We start from the raw sequence: 17,614 nt of genomic DNA, 5'->3' as shown, positions 1-17,614 counted from the left end.
ATGGAGCAGTTTCCAGAGTGAAAGGGCATGTTATTAACAATTATTCCAGGACGACAGATGGAAAATGGCACTGTCCTAGACAAACTGGGATGTATGATCAATCTATATACAGACGCAGAGTGGGAAGGGAACGGGGACATTTTTCACTGTAGTTTACAAAAGTACCGGTCTTGTGGTAAATTGTAAACAAAAATAACTCGTTCTTTACCACGGGTAGTTGGAGTGCAGCCTTAAAGAACAAGGGATGGTAAACTACGACAGGAGACACGGAACTTGACGAAAACCCCGAAGTTTTGCGAATCGGGCACTTACTGGGGTTGCACAAGCGACACAGTCCCTTGGAGTTCATCCGCCAATCCGGAGTGGGAGCGCGCGAGCCCGAGCCTGTAAGAGAAGCCCGGGCGGGCCTAGGATTTGAGGAGTGGAGCTTCGCGTCAATCAACCCTGGGGGCGGGCCTAACGCAGGCGCCCACACTCGGCGTTCTGGCCTACACAGGCGCTACTCTGTGGCATCTCGGGTTCCCTCTAGCCGCACTCTGGAGGACTACACTCGGTTTCTTTCGGCCGCGAGAGGCCCAGCAGCCTCCGCCGAGCTGGGAGAAAGATGGCGGCAGCCGTGCGGCAGGATTTGGCCCAGCTCATGAATTCGAGCGGCTCTCATAAAGATCTGGCGGGCAAGTGAGTATTTCCTGGGGGCCTGGGAGGTGGAGAGGCAAGCCAGAGACTTGTTCTCCTTGGATTGACGGCGGCTTTCGGATGTGAAGCTAGGAGCGGGCCTGAAGACCAAGGGGGCGGGCCTGAGGTCGGTCGTGGAGGCAGATGCTGGGAGCAGCAGAAAACTGGAGGGGACCTTGTGCAGGGAGCGCTCAGGACCTTAGATCTGAAGTGGCTGTCAACTTTTTCAGCCCTTGATGGCATCCTTTACGTTCTCTTAAGATTCTAGAAGCGCGGTCTGTGGGACGACTGCTCCCATGGCCTTCTAAGCCTTCTCTGGTGCCCCTTCCCATCGCTGGCTGGCCTCTCACACCGAATTCTGGCCTCTGTTTGCCTCTGCTCCGCCCGTTTTTTCTCTTTGACTGAGGGCCATTTATATTCCGGAACCTTGGTGCAGAGTTTTCCGGGGAGATGGCTTCTTGAGGCTGACGGGGGCTGAGGAGGTATGGCCGCTATCATGTCGTCCAGAACTACTTGAACCATCTTCTGTGGGTTGTGTTTTGGGTACTGTCTCTCCCCGCCACCAGCTCTGAAGAAGGGCATGGAGGAATGTCACCACAACGTGGGTCAGGATGTCTAGAGGAGTGATGTTTGCAGAATTTTAAACAGATGATTAGAAATTTTGTCGGAATTTATGTAGAAGGGTTAGGTCCACTCCAGCTTAAATTTGTGATTTGTGCCTGCCCTGCAGTCAGTTATTCAACAGTGTTAATTACATCTAGACAGATAGATAGATAGATAGGGAGATAGATAGTCTGTTTCCTCTTTGTAGATTTCACAGCACTATTTTTTTTTGTAATGAACATGAATTCTGTTTAAAATGTGCTTCTCAAGTTGATCTTATTTACATTTGACAGCTAAGATCACCTTGCTCCGTTTCAACAGGCTACACCTGTTTTAACCTGGCCATTGAAACATTGACTTTGTTTTATGTAGGCTGTAATGCGTTTTGTCTGCTAGTAAACGTAATCCAGTATATCAGTGGGAAATTTAGCAGTGCTCTTGGGCTTAACTACTTTGCGGGGCAATTTCCCTCTCAGGAAGATGGGATAATTATAAGATAATCTGTCTGAGGACAAAATGAATAGAGTGTGTATATGCACCTAGAACAGTACCTGGCACTTAGAAAGAGCCACAGGATTGTCCTCCTTACTGTTACTATTATTAAGAAGCTGATAAGTACATATTGACTTAATCCCTGGGTTGGAAATAAATTGAATATGTCTCACTGCTTAATTCTTTTTGCATGTAATTTTGATAGATTTGGATGAAAGTAAAACTTGCTTATATTTTTTTTCCATGTTTGCTTTCCTTTTTATTTTGTTAAAAAAAAAAGATAAGAGTATTAGTTATCAGAAGAGATACAGTTTTCACGTATTTGCAGAATTCTGAAACTTAAGCTAAGCATTTACTTTCTCAGCTCTGAATTGCAGATAAACAGTAGTATCTACCTTCCTGGGTACATCAGTTATTTACTGCTCTGTAACAAATCAAAAACTTAGTGGTGTAAAAGAAGTATAATTTCTCAATATGCTTTAGATCAACTAGGTTGTTTCGCTGGTCTTGTCTGGGCCCACTCATGCATACACTTGTAGCTGTTGTCTGGGTCTCTCTGCACACTGTCTCTCGTTCAGGGCCTTAGGAAGGTTCCAATGGGGTGAAAGAAACAGCTGGCAAGCCCTCTTAAGGAAGGAAGTCTCACAACATCATGTCTCAAGCACTGGTCAGAGTAAGAAGACCAGGCTGGATTCACGGCTAGAGGAAATGCAATCTACCTCTATGGGAAGGGTGGCCAGGTTACATTGCAGAGGGGCGTAGTAAGGGGAAGGCAGTAACTGGATGCCATTATTGCAAGAGTCTAGTACACGGATTGTTGTGAAGATTAAATGGAATAAAGTACTTGATAACTGATAGCCAGTGCTTCTTAAGGAAAGTCTTGGCCTTGCTTGTAGGTACATATCTGGTCCTGTCTGGGCAAGAATGTGTCATATTTATTTTCACAAGAAAACAGTTCTGCCAGCTACATGCTCTATGAGAGAAATACTCTTACACCAGTGGTTTTAGGGTTTGTATTAGGAGCTGAGTAACAAAGGTGGAGAAGGAAATGGTAACCCACTCCGGTATTCTTGCCTGGGAAATCCCATAGACAGAGGGGCCTGGTGGGCTTCTGTCCATGGGGTCACACAGAGTCGGTTACGACTGAAGCGACTTAGCATGCATGCAGCAAAGGAGTCCATATTAAGAAATAATGGAATAAATTCTTTTTTGAAATATTGCTGTGTTGCCAGAAATTTACAGAATATCTTTGAGTAGTTATTCAATAAATATTGCTTGACTCAGTGAATAGCTGGAAAGGTGTAGAGTTTATATTTGAAACCAGGTTTCTCTATTCTAAAAAGCTAATTTTTAACCTGCCAGACTTCAGTGCTTTTCTTGTCAAAACTTCAATTAGAAATACTTTCCCATAACTATGAAATAATATAGCAGTTTAAAATTGATATAAAAAATCAGCCATATGAGAAAGAATTTTGCCAATTATATACACTGCTTTTGTACATATGCATTGTGTTGATTATCTCATATGAGTTTCAGAAGAAGAGAAAACCCTTGAGAGAGGGCATTTGTTGTGCTAGCTTATTCACTTGGCTAAAACCTATGTGGTTCTTCAGAATTCAGTTCAGATGTTATTTCTTCCATAAAGCCTTCTTGGAACAACCATCATCACGTCGAGGATTCAGTTATTTGCTCATCTTCTACCCAGTGGCATGCTGTGTTTATCTCTAGGATAGCACTTCATTGTTTTGTCTTTTTACTTCTCTGCTTTTCCAGCTAGATTGTTACTTCTTTGAGGGCAGGTTTGAGGTCATAGATTAAAGGTCTTTGCTTAGTCAGTGCTATACAGATATGACCCTGCCCACCCCACCCCCAGTTCTGTGGGATGGAGGGTACCCAGAAGAAGATATTAGACCTTTGAAATCTAAACATTTCATTTTACAAAAAAACTGTTCACCTGGAGAAAGAAGAGAATGGGGGATCTTTTAGTTGCCTATGACTATAAAAAAGGTTGTTTTGCAGGAAAGAAAATAGACTTTTCTACCTCACAGAGAGAGATTTTGGATCAGAGCTTTCTGATAATACAGTAGAATAGATTGTCAAAAAATACGCTCAGTCATGTCCAACTCTCTGCGACCCTGTGCACTGTAGCCCACCAGAGTCCTCTGTCCATGACAGAGGACTTGCCCGTCCGTTCTCCAGGCAAGAATACTAGAGTGGGCTGCCATTTCCTTCTCCAGGGGATCTTCCCGACCCAGGGGGTCAAACTCGGGTTTCCTGCATTGCAGGCAGTTTCTGTACCATCTGTGCCATCAGGGAAGCCCGGAGGACACACACACACACCCCCCCACACACCCCCAAGGTCAGATTACACACACATACTTTACATACACTATACACACACATGCCCCAGAGGCAGGTTACATAGCTTCAGTGACCCGTTCTAATGCAGATTCTCTGGTTCTTTGTTATTCCCATATACAAGTTTCAGTGGTTCACATCTGAAGAGAGGCGTTCTGTAAAATCTAATGTTTACCATATGCCAAGCATAACTTTAATTACATTTTAATCTTAAACAGTAAATGATGTTATTTACATTGGTGATGGTGGTGGTAGTTGCTCAGTCGTGTCTGACTCTTTGTGGCCCATGGACTGTAGCCCGCCAGGCTCCTCTGTCCTTGAAATTCTCCAGGCAAGAATACTAGAGTGGGTAGCCATTCCCTTCTCTGGAGGGTCTTCCCGACCAAGGAATTGAACCCAGGTCACCTGTATTGCAGGCAGATTCTGTACCATTTGAGTCACCAGGGAAGCCCCGCTTATTATTTACATTACATATGAGAAAACAGGTGAAATCCGTTGCTCCGAGGTCACATAGCTAGTGACAAAGCCAGAATACAGTCTGTCTGCTTGGCTCATGGCCCTTAACTGAAAACACATCTACCTTTTGGTTTTATATTTTCAGCAAACTGGACGGCATTTCAGATATTGTATTTTTTTTTTTTTGCCTAGGATATCTTCTCCCACACTTTCCCACTTAACACTAAGTTCAGATATTTAAAATGCTTACAGATCAACCTCATTAGAAAATTATTTCTCTTCTAAATTATATTAGCACTTAGCTGTAAGATTTTGTCTTTAATTTTCTGCAACTTATTATGATGAGTGTGTGGATTTGATTTTGCTCATCTGTGTCAATTAAGTTTTGTTGTGAAATAAACCACCCCAGAACTTTGTGGCTTAAAACAAGAATCATTTATTTAGCTCACAGTTGTGTTGACTGGCAGTTTGAGCTGGGCTCAGCTGGTTGATTCGTCCCTACTCCACATGGTCGTGGTTCCACAGGGGCTCCACGTGCATCAGATCAGGTAGGCAGCTCTGCTTCTCTGTGTTGGCTGGGGCAGCGGCGCTGACTAGGCTACTTACCTTATCCAAAAGGTTGTGCAAGTGAAAGTTGTTCAGTTGGGTCCAACTCTATATAGCCCCATGGGCTGCAGCCCATCAGGCTCCTCTGTCCATGGATTTCTCCAGGCAAGATTACTGCAGTGGGTAGCCATTCTCTTCAAGGGATCTTCCCAACCCAAGCATCAAAGCCGGGTCTCCTGCATTGCAGATAGATTCTTTACCATCTGAGCCATCAGGGAAGCCCCATCCCGTAAGTTGGCCTGGACTAATTCATGTGGCAAAGTCAGGTTCCAGGAGGTAAGGATAAACACAAATTCTCTTGAAGTCTGTGCTTGGAACAGGCATGTTACTTCCACTGCCTTCTATTGGTCAAAACAAGCCCAGATCAGAGGGTGGGGGGATAAACTCTACCTCTTGATGCAAAGACCTACAAAGTCACATTGCAAAGGCGCAAAGGATACAGAGAGTAAAAGGATTGGGGCCAATTTTTGTAAATGCTCTCTGGCATTATGCTGGTTAAGCTTCTTTGTGTTTCTTGAATCAAAGGATTAGAGTTTTTCATTGTCTTAGAGGTTTTTCAGCTCTATCTCTCTGTAAATGTTGCCTCTGTCCCATTCTGTTTTCTCCTCTGGGACCCCAGGGAAACCCAAGTCAGGCCTTCTTACTGTGACCCCTCTTCCCTTTACTCTCTCTTCTGTGCTTTCCATTTCAGTGCTTTATTCTGGAGAAGTTCTTCTGACCTGCTTTCTAGTTTACCAGTTCTTCAAGAGTGTCTAGTCCACTGGGAAGAACTCAGCTGAGTTTTAAGTTTTGGTGACATTGCTTCTTAGTTATGTAGTTTTGGTGATTCTTTTCTTTTTTCAAATGAACTTTTTATAGTTCCTAGTTTCTTGCTGAAACTTTCTATAAGCTTGTCTTTTTCTCTATAAACTTGATAAGCATAAGTGTATTTCAGTCTTTCTGATAACACCCGTATCTGGAGTCCCTGTATGTTGCTGTTTTCTGTTGTTTTTGTTGAATCCAGGTAATATTGTCATAGTGGTTTCTCTGATGGCTTAGTTGGTAAAGAATCTGCCTGCAGTACAGGGGACCCAGGTTCGATCCCTGGGTCGGGAAGATCTGCTGGAGAAGGAAATGGCAGCCCACTGCAGTATCTTTGCCTGGAAAATCCTATGGACTGGGGGGTCTGGTGGGCTGCATGCAGTCTGTGGAGTCACAAAGAGTCGGACATGCCTGAGCATCTGAGTGTATTATTAATATTGTCATATGCCTTGTAATGTTTGTTGTTGGGCAAATTATTTTTAAATGTATTTTTAGAAACAAGTGGAGGCCTATGATATTACCTTTCAGGGAGGAATTTCATTTCCTTCTGCCAGATACTTGACAGTGCTAGGAGTCTAGGACGAAGGCTTCCAGATTTACTGGTCTTGCTACTAGATGATCCTTGGAATAGAATTTGTAACCTTACTTCCAAAGTGCTAGTGTTTCCTCCTCTGGCAGGTAAAAACCCTCAGATCCCTGTTCTAGTTTTATTAGTGGGCCAGAAATCGCAGCTTGCCGTGTCTCCAGCAGATGGCAGAACACCCCAGGGCCAGCCCACTTCCTTCTCCCCCCAGACTCACCTCTCAGCCTCTCAGACATCCTTCCACAGTCAGCAAACACTTTCAGGCAGAAGCTGTGAACCTCTGTGCTCTTAGTCTTTTTTGTTTACCCTTTCTTGTTAGGATTTTATGCTCTTAAATTTTGTTTTTTCATTTCTTTCAACTTTCTATGTTCTTTTGGAGGTAAGTTTGGTCCAATCTCTAGTTCACCAATATTATAAACAAAAAGATTTGTGAATACATACCTGTTACACTTGTTTTGAGCATATATAGTGACTGTGGTACATTTGCTCATGTATGTGTTTTATTGACCTCCAAATCCCTTCAAGTGCCGAGAAATCAGAAATTGACATACTGAACTTTAATTCATATGTATAATAGATGCTTGGTAAACATTTGTTGATGATAAATGAATGGGGCAGACACAAGTTTGCCTTAATTAACTAAATTTCTTTTCCTCTATAGTATTTTTTTAATGAAAAAATATTTGGTACTTGTCATGTACCACTCTACATCAGTCATTTTTCCATCTTTTCCATTGTTTTAGATTTAAAAAAAATTTTTGATGTTCCCAATATAGATTAGTTGATTGATAAGTTGTGAAACTGTATATTAAAACTTAAGTTATTTCAGTTCAGTTCAGTCACTTAGTCATGTCTGACTCTGCGACCCCAGGAGTCACAGCACGCCAGGCCTCCCTGTCTATCACCAACTCCCAGAGTTTACTCAGACTCATGCCCATCAAGTCGGTGATGCCATCCAGCCATCTCATCCTCTGTCGTCCCCTTCTCCTCATGCCCCCAATCCCTCCCAGCATCAGGGTCTTTTCCAATGAGTCAACTCTTCACATGAGGTGGCCAAAGTACTGGAGTTTCAGCTTCAGTATCAGTCCTTCCAGTGAACACCCAGTACTTATCTCCTCTAGGATGAACTGGTTGGATCTCCTTGCTGTCCAAGGGACTCTCAAGAGTCTTCTCCAACACCATAGTTCAAAAGCATCAATTTTTCAGTGCTCAGCTTTCTTCATAGTCCAGCTGTCACATCCATACATGACCACTGGAAAAACCATATCCTTGACCAGACAGACCTTTGTTGGCAAAGTAATGTCTCTGCTTTTTAATATGCTATCTAGGTTGGTCATATCTTTCCTTCTGAGGAGTAAGCGTCTTTTAATTTTATGGCTGCACTCACCGTCTGCAGTGATTTTTGGAGCCCAGAAAAATAAAGTCTGACACTCTTTCCACTGTCTCCCCATCTATTTCCCATGAGGTGATGGGACCAGATGCCATGATCTTAGTTTTCTGAATGTTAAACTTTAAGCCAGCTTTATCACTCTTCTCTTTCACTTTCATCAAGAGACTTTTTAGTTCCTCTTCACTCTGTGCCATAAAGGTGGTGTCATCTGCATATCTGAGGTTATTGATATTTCTCCCAGGCAATCCTGATTCCAGCTTGTGCTTCTTCCAGCCCAGCATTTCTCATGATGTACTCTGCATATAAGTTAAATAAGCAGGGTGACAATATACAGCCTTGACGTACTTCTTTTCCTATTTGGAACCAGTCTGTTGTTCCATGTCCAGTTCTAACTGTTTCTTCCTGACCTGCATACAGGTGTCTCAAGAGGCAGGTCAGGTGGTCCAGTATTCCCATCTCTTTCAGAATTTTCCACAATTTATTGTGATCCACACAACCTAAGGCTTTGGCATGGTCAATAAAGCAGAAATAGACGTTTTTCTGGAACTCTCTTGCTTTTTCGATGATCCAGTGGATACTGGCAATTTGATCTCTGGTTCCTCTGCCTTTTCCAAAACCAGCTTGAACATCTGGAAGTTCTCGGTTCACGTATTGCTGAAGCCTGGCTTGGAGAATTTTGAGCATTACCTTACTAGCGTGTGAGATGAGTGCAATTGTGTGGTAGTTTGAGCATTCTTTGGGATTGCCTTTCTTAGGGATTGGAATGAAAACTGACCTTTTCCAGACCTGTGGCCACTGCTGAGTTTTCCACATTTGCTTGAGACATTGTCATCTTTGAATGTAATATTATTAGTATAAGATAACTGGGATTTAAGAATAAGAGGGTTTAACCATAGTCTTGATTTAATTTATATGAAAAATAAGCTAATCTAAAAAAGAAATCATGAACCAGTGAATGCATTAACTAAAGTCATGCTCAGGGCAATAAAATGTATGTATAAATGTAGATAGGGGAAGAAAATCTATGTCCATATGAGAGTGTGTATATGTATATATACAGAGAGAGAGAATAAGATTTTTGTGTGTGGGGGATCTCAGTTCCTTGACCAGGGATTGAACCTGGACCATGGCAGTGAAAGCCTGGAATCCTAACTAATAGGCCACCAGGGAACTCCTGAAAATGAGAGTCCATCTAAATAAATTATTAGATGACTGTATTTTGTCCCTCAAATGTAGCAATTTTTAAAGTAGCAATTTTTATTTTAAAGCTTGGTAATATTTGCTTGTTTTCTTGGACTAGTTTGACTCTTCTTTTGGAGTTGGCTGTTGGCTGTCTTTTCTGTTGTATACCTGCTTTCTTACAAAGCCAGTTTGATTCATTGCAGTTTTAAGATATCATACAACCAAGCTTGTGAGAATATCAGATGAGAATCAGTGAGTGCCGAACTGTAGCTTGAGGATGTGCCTTAGAAATACAGGTCATGAATTTGAAAGAATTTGGGCCCTATTTGTTTATTTCTGTTTCTTGACTGTATTCTGGATAATGTTCTGAATAATTGCAATTAGGTTTTTAAAACGCATTAATGAATGCTTTTAAGAAATATTATCATTGAGACAAAGGGGATAAAGAACAGTATAATACCTATATTTCAACCACTCAATTTAAGAAATAAAATGTTCCTAATACCGCTGTATCTTTGAGTGCTTATGATGTGCCAGGTACTGTCCTAGGCATTATACGTGCTCCACTTAGTCGCCCAGTCATGGTTGACTCTCTGCGGCCCCATGGACTGTAGCCCGCCAGGCTCCTCTGTCCATGGACATTCTCCAGGCAAGAATACTGGAATGGGTTACCATGCCCTCCTCCACATAGCAGTAAATGAAATAAAAAAAATCCTTGTCCTGATGGAGTTGACAGGTTAGGAAGCAATTTGCTATTGCTTAATAATTCTTACCATTCTTGTTTTTAGCGTTACCCCCTCATTTTTAAGAATGCTGCTTTGAATTTTTGTGATCATGAATATTAGAATAGTTGTTAGAAGCGAATGCAAGTGGAGAACTCATGGGCCCTGACTGACAGGTGAAGAACGTTCAGTCAGTACACTTGGCTTGGTGGGGTGTGTTTTGTACACACTAAGACACTTGATCTCTAGTATTTGGCTTCATTGACTAGTCAACATTACCCTGTTGTTGGTAATCCTATATTCATTAGGGCCATAAGGAAAAGGTTCTGGGTCACCTCAAATAATGTCCTTGTGCATACATTAGTGAAGGAAATGTAGCTTACGTTTCGAGGCACTTGAAAGAAAATTGATGTTTTAAATTCAGAACTGAAACTTTAAAGAAAAAGTGGCATGTTAGATCCAGTAACTTAGATTTAGTCTTTTTGTCATGGACATGTAAACTTTAAAAATTGTGGTATACTATAAAGAAAACTAAAAGTGGCACTTTGAGTTATAGATTTAATGTTTCTTATGATGGACTGAAAACTTAAATCTGTAGTGTACTACTATAAACAAAGCCACAAACTAGAGCACAATGAAAGAAACCACGGTAAATAGAAATAAATATCAAAGTTAATATTAGATTATATGCTCAGTTGCTCAGTTTGTGACCCCATGGACTGCAGCCCTCCAGGCTCCTCTATCCATGGAATTATTTAGGCAAAACTGCTGGAGTTGGTTGCCATTTCCTCCTCCAGGGGATCTTCCTGAGCCAGGAATCACACTTGTGTGTCCTGCATCTCTTGCATTAGCAGGCAGATTCTTTACTCGTGAGCCACCTGGGAAGCCCATCGTCTATATAGGTGACTTCTAAACACACCTTTTTTTTTCCTTCTGTATTATTTTAGGTATCGTCAGATCCTGGAAAAAGCCATTCAGTTATCTGGGGCAGAACAACTAGAAGCTTTGAAAGCTTTTGTGGAATCAAGTAAGTGGAGTAAAAATTCCATGTTTGCCTTGTATTACCAAGTTAAGACTTAAAAGCTTGCTCAAGCCTAGTTTTAGATTAAATTGTCAATATAATTTACATTGCGAGTAAATTAAATATGTATTGAGCTTGACTGATTTTAGAATTTTAACTCCATGCCACTTGATATTTGTTTTTCAATGAACTGTGAAGATGTTGTTACGTTTACATTTATGGTTTTGCATAGTTATTAATATAATAACTGATGAGAGGCAGGATAGCAAATGACAGAGAATAGTCTGGATTCAAATCCTGGTCTGCTTCTTTATTTGCTGTGTCATCTTGGGTAGGTTGTATAACCTCTCTATGCCTCCTTTTCTTTATCTATAAAAGGGGGATATGATAACTACCCTGTAGAATTGTTGGGAAATTAAATGAGTTAATATCCATAATAAAGTGCATACAGTAGTACCTGGCATATGATAAGTGCTAGATAAGCATTAGCTGTTGTTAAGAACATATCTTTTGAATGGGAACTAGAAATTTCCGTTCTTTTAAGATATTCTTCCCATACCCAGTTATTTTGAAAATTCCTCAGAATTCAGGCTGGGATTTATTCTGAGTTCACAGTATTAATGATACTTGAGAGTGCTTTATAGCTTATAGTGTGCTTTCACACAAATGCGTCACAGAGGCTCCGCTTTGTGACCCTGTGATTAACTATGTAGGTGTAAGTAGCCTATATAATATATCATAAAATGAGTCTCAGGGTTCAGGGACTTTTTTCCTCAAGGACATTTCATTAGCCCGTGGCAGAGCCTAGACTTCTAACAGTTATAGGTGCCTGATGGCATTTGTAATGAAACCGTTCTCCATCACACCCGGTATCATCCAATTCTAGTTAACACACTGTAAACTGATTAGTTACACCGCCTGTCAGTTACTGCCTCAAATAACTCGGGCCTGCCATGTGAAACAGACTGGCAGTGGTTTCAGAAAAACTCATAGCTTTTTAAAGACCATTGCACTTGTTGGTAAAAGAGCAGTGCTTTTTATAAACTTTGAATCCAGTGAACCACCAAAAAAAAAAAAAGAGCAGTCTACTGTTTACAATCATTTGCATCAGCGGAATAGTTTTTGAACCATTGTTTATTTCCTCAGTAACTACTGATTTAAACTAAATTTATCTAAGGAGTGGTTCACAAACATGAGGCATCTTTTAAAAATGTAATGAAAATGATAATAATAACTGACCTTTGTTGAGGGGTATGTGCCAGGGATTGCTTAAAGCGCTTTAGGTAAATTGCATTGAAGTTTCACAGCATCCTTCTTCACGGGTTTCTTCTTCTGTGAACCTAACTTCACAAAAGAGGAAAGAGAACCACAGGGAAATAAGTCTTTTGCCTAAGGGCATATAATCAGGAGGGTTTGTAAGCAGTGTGTCTCCAGAGTTTTCAGACTTAATCATATATAATAATACAGCATAAGTGTTTACAAGCAATGGCATAAAATATGTTTATACATCTTGTTGTTTAGTCACTAAGTCCTGTTCAACTCTTTGCAATCCTATGCACTGTAACCCTCTAGGCTCCTCTGTCCAGGGGATTCTCCAGGCAAGAATACTGGAGTGGGTTGCCATTTCCTTCTCCAGGGGATCTTCCCGACCCAGGGCTCGAACTTGCGTCTTCTGCATTGGCAGGCAGATTCTTTACCTCTGAGCCACCAGGGAAACCCATCCATACATCTGGTGCTGATCTAAGTTCTTTTATTTTACAGTAGAAATTGACTTTATTTTTTGTTTATATTGTTAAGCCTCTATTTATTAAATATTTTTTGTTCTTTTCTTTTTTGGCCGCACCATGCAGCATACAGGATCTTAGTTCAACATATGGATCTTAGTTCACTGACAGGGATCAAACCCATGCCATGATTTCACTCCTGTGAAACCAGGAAATGTCCTAGTACTGACCTAAGTTCTTATTTGTTGTTTTCGTTGGTAAGGTACAAGTGGCAATAACAATCTCTATTCACTTTATTTAAACTTAATGAAAAGTGTTTCACTGTTTCTTCTTTAACTTTTTTTTTTGTAGCTAGGTGGGATATAAGAATATAAATAAAAATATAGGTATTTCTGTGCTTTCACTTTGTAGAAAAATAAAGAAGAGAAAGGAATAACATAAAATTCTCAACTGTTAACTTTTTCTCAGCCATTTCTGATTCTTAGAAAAGTTGTGATATTTAGGGTGCTTCCCAGGTGGTACTAGGTATTTTTAATGTTTTGGTGCAGTTGTTAAGTGATTAAAAAATTCAGAATAAGAAAAACTGGTTCTGTAATATAAGGTTATAGCAGTATGGAGATTGGTAAATAATGCTTTGAAAGGTACACTAATATATTTTAGTATTAATTTTAGGTGAAAATTGATTGCTTAATGAGAACATACAGATTACTTATGTTTTTCTTATCCTTTACTTTTTTTTTAAACAAGTGGTAAATGAGAATGTCAGCCTCGTGATCTCTCGCCAGTTGCTGACTGATTTCTGCACTCATCTCCCTAACCTGCCTGATAGCACAGCCAAAGAAATCTATCATTTCACCTTGGAAAAGATTCAGCCTAGAGTCATTTCATTTGAGGAGCAGGTAAATAACTAGAGCAGTGATTTTTGTTTTATTTTTAGGAATCTGTTTATTATGTTTTCTTTTTTTTAATGGAAGTGTTGTTGATGTATACTATTATAAGCCTCAGGTGCATGGTATAGTGATTCACAAGTTTTACAGGTTATATCCTATTTATAGTTAATATTATAAAATATTGGCCATTAAGAGTGGTGATTTTTAAACCTGAGATAGCAGCAATTATTTTGAGAGATACTATTAAATGTTTAAAGGTGATAATCATTCAGTTTTATTTTTACAAAACAGTGTGCCAAGCAGCATTTTTTAACATAAGATCAAATAAGTATTATGATATTTTAAGTCCAGTTGACATTTGCTCATATGCTATAATTTGCTTTTATGAACCAAAGATTACTTTTTAGAGTATTTTGTTTTTGAAAATTATTTATTTATTTATTTAGGAGTGTGTTGGGTCTTCATTGCTGTGCAGGCTTTTCTGTAATTGTGGTGACCAGGGGCTGCTCTGTAGTTGCGGTTCGAAGGCTCCTCACTGCAGTGGCTTCTCGTTGCAGAGTGCAGGCTCTAGGCACACAGGCTCAGTAGTTGTGGCTCATGGGCTTAGTTGCTCCTCAAGAAGTGGAATTCTTCCTGATCCAGGGATCAAACCTGTGTCCCCTGCACTGGCAGGCAGATTCTTTACCACCAGACCTCCAGGGAAGCCCTAGGTTATTTTTAAAAATCAATAAATTGTTAATTAGGCTGAGAACATAGGAGGACTCCAGCATTACATGTGCAGTGACACAAAAGCAGAACTTAATATTTAAATTATTGCCATAATCCACATTACAGAAATGTGCTAGTTCAGTGTCTTAATATTTTATGACTGCAAAGTTCACAAAAGAAATTTGGGTAGTCTAGGTAAACTTTTACTGTTTACTTGCCCACATAATATGTTGAATAAGAGCATTGTCATGATAACTTATCATTCTACTTATTTTAATTAGTTACTAATATCAGTGGAAATAATTTAACCCGTATACTTCCTATTCCAGGTTGCTTCCATAAGACAGCATCTTGCGTCCATATATGAAAAAGAAGAAGACTGGAGAAATGCAGCCCAAGTGTTGGTGGGAATCCCTTTGGAAACAGGACAAAAGTATAGTAAATAGTGGATGTTGGATGGATGTGTGGCTGTTCACTCATTTTTCTCTTCCGTTTTAGTACAGGACACATAATGAGCAATTTAATGAATGAATAGGTAAATTTTGTGCTATGTTAGAAGCTGATAAGGGCTATGGAGAAAGGGGGTAAAGTGGGGGGCGGGATGTGTTACTAAATAGGAAAAGATCCTATTTAGTAGGATCTTTAGTAGGATCAGGTGGTCCTGATAGCACCTTTCTAAACACTTGAAGGGGGTAACGGAGTGGCCGTGCGCTCCCGAGAGAAGAGTATCGGTAGCTCCTCTTGGAGAGGATGGCTAGTGCAAAGGCCGTAAGATGGGGGCTTGCTCAGAGTGTTTTAAGAAGATCAGGGAGACCACTGTGGGTGGAGTGAGCAATGGGGAAAGTGACAGGGGGTGAGATCAGAGAGGACTGGGGACCAGAGTACGTGGGGTCTTGTCAGTCACTGAAAGGCCTGCGGCATTTTTCTAGGTGAAACGATGAAAAGCCTTTGAGGGATTTTGTACAGAGGACCGACATGGTCTGAGTTATATTTCATTTTTTAAAAAAGCATTTATTTATTTGGCTGCGTCAGGTCTTAGTTGTGGCCCACAGGCTCTTTGTTGTGGCGTCTGGGCTTCTCTAGTTGTGACACGTGGGCTCAGTAGTTACGTCCCACGGGCTCAGTTGCCCCACGGCATGTGGGATTCTTAGTTCCATGAAGGGATCAAACCCACGTCCCTGTATTGGAGGGTGGATTCTTAACCCCTGGACCATGAGGGAAGTCCCTGACATATTTTAAAGAGTCACTCTAACTACTGGGTTGAGAATAAACTGCACACATGCAGTGATAGAAGTAGGGACATTAGCAGAGAGGCTTCTCTCAGGTGAGAGAGAGATTGTGAGAAATGTTGGACTTTGAATATGCTTTTTGGTAAAGCTAAGGATTTCTCGACAGCTTGGATATAAGAAAAAGAGCCAAGAGAAGTCCTGAGTTTTGGTTTGAACAACTGGAAAAACAGAGTTGCCATCTTCTGAATGGTAAACAATAGGTTTTGAGGGAAGATCAAGAGTTCTGTTTTGGACATGTGATAACCAAGTAGAAATACCTAGTAGAGAATTGAATTTGTTAGTCTGGAGTTTAGAAGAGAGGTCTGGACTAGAGATGTATTGACACCTGTGGGAACCATTGACATATAAATGGAATTTAAAGCCATTAGATTGGATGAGATCTCTGAGGCAGGGCATATAGGTAGAGAAGGGGACTGAGTACTGGTATTCTGACATTAAGAGGTCAGGGCAGGAGGGAGATGAAGCGGGTGAGGATTGTCCATTGAGGTAAGAGGAAAACCAGGAGAATGGAGTGTGATATCTGCGGAGCCAGACGAGGAAAGTGTATCAGCAAGGAGCAAGTGATCAGGGTGGTGTTGATGGTCACGTCAGAGGAGAAGTTGAAGGTTAACCATAAGAGTGAGTAATGTGGAGATCATTGGTGGCCTTGACGGAAGCTGGTTTGGTGAACTGGTGAGAGCGAAAGCCCGACTGGAGTTGTTTGCAAGAGAATGGGAAGGGAAGAACTGAAGACGGTGAGCACGGGCAAGTCCTCGGGGAGGTGCTCACAAAAGGGAGCAGAGAAGTGGGGGAGAAGGTGCCAGGAAGAAACTGTTCTGTTCTTTTATGATTCAGTGGAAGGCACAGCTCTGATCTTGGGGAGTAATGGAGGGCATTCTTGCAGGAGTAGACTGGAGGGGAAGGAATCCAGTGGAGGGATAGTCTTCAGATAGGCCAGCAGATAGTTCATACTTGGCAGAGTTTCTCAACCTTGGCACTGTTGGCACTTTAGATTGGATTGTTCCTTGTTGTGGAGGCAGTGCTAGGTATTGCAGATGTGTAGCAGCACCAGGGGCCTCTACTCACTGGATGCCAGTGGCGCCCTTGCTCCTAGTTGTGACTGTCAAAAATGTAGACATCGCCGAATAGTCCCTGGTGGGCAGACTAGTCCCCAGGGATCTACCCTAACGGCCAGGAGCACAGAGTATATGGTGCAGATGTTAGTAATACAGTGGTGGAGTTTGTGTAAGTATTCTGGTTATTTCAGTATTCTTAGTGAAGTTGGAATCAGAGTCATCAGCTGATAGGGGTGGGAGTAGTGAGGTTGAAGAGATACAAGAATATCAGAAAAATTTTCCAGGAGAGTGGGATAGTAAATAGACTAAAGATGTACAGTATACTTGACAGCATTAAGGCTTGTTTAACAGTCATAGTCTGTAAAATGAGATCAGTCAGATTGGGTGGGTGTTTTTCTCCATCAGAGTTCAGCTGCATGGTTGGAAGAAAGGAGTGGATGAACTCTCAGATTTAACCAGCATTTTGATTTTACCCAAAAAGCACAACAGCATGAGAGCGACTAGGCAGATGAGTGCATGTGCAATTCAGTGATTATAATGATTGGTCATAGGGGTTAAGTGAGGTCAGGAGGAAAGTGAGGCTTTTAAGGAGAAAAATATAGTAACAGTGTAATAGGATCAGTGGTTTGGGGTCACAGTGAGTTCAGTGGATTTTGGGGTTTGAGATACTAGAGAAAATGAGATGGAAGAATAGTTAGAAAAATTAAGATGATAGTTTGCAACTCTTATTCAGCCAATCTCGCCTTTGATATGATTTTTAAAAAATATTTATAGTTCTTTATATTGTACAAGAAAGAATGAACGTTGTGAAACTCTTGATTGTATTATTAAACACACTTCCTTTTTCAGTTGGCAACTATAAAAACACCAACTAAATGACAAAAAATATTTTCAGTTACTTCTTTACTCTTTTACCAGGTGAATAAGGGATTCTTATTTTGTCTTCCTTAATGTTTGTGGTTATAAGGCAAACACTACTTCAGATATCTTGCCTTTTGTGTGAAATGATGCCCCTTGAAAAAGCAGTCAGTATATGAAAAAGCCTTTATATAGGTAGAT

At 40.9% G+C, this 17,614-nt stretch overlaps 1 protein-coding gene across 5 annotated transcripts in view; it reads left to right on the top strand.

The window, feature by feature from the left end:
- Window positions 1-503: 503 nt before the first annotated feature.
- Window positions 504-17,614, top strand: part of COPS4 (COP9 signalosome subunit 4) — a 39,083-nt gene continuing 21,972 nt past the window's right edge. For 2 of the 5 annotated variants that reach the window (XM_065914358.1, XM_065914354.1), the window contains exons 1-4: window positions 506-678; window positions 10,816-10,895; window positions 13,361-13,512; window positions 14,541-14,644. In XM_065914358.1, coding sequence (XP_065770430.1) covers window positions 605-678; window positions 10,816-10,895; window positions 13,361-13,512; window positions 14,541-14,644 — 410 coding nt within the window. In that variant the 5' untranslated portion in view covers window positions 506-604. Of the gene's footprint in view, window positions 679-5,028; window positions 5,133-10,815; window positions 10,896-13,360; window positions 13,513-14,540; window positions 14,645-17,614 lie in introns of all 5 variants that reach the window. The other 3 variants (XM_065914355.1, XM_065914356.1, XM_065914357.1) reach the window with 3 other exon arrangements.

The sequence above is a fragment of the Muntiacus reevesi genome, chromosome 22, assembly GCF_963930625.1.
Source record: "Muntiacus reevesi chromosome 22, mMunRee1.1, whole genome shotgun sequence".
Classification (NCBI taxonomy): domain Eukaryota; kingdom Metazoa; phylum Chordata; class Mammalia; order Artiodactyla; family Cervidae; genus Muntiacus; species Muntiacus reevesi.
This window is presented reverse-complemented; position numbering and strand designations above follow the sequence as displayed.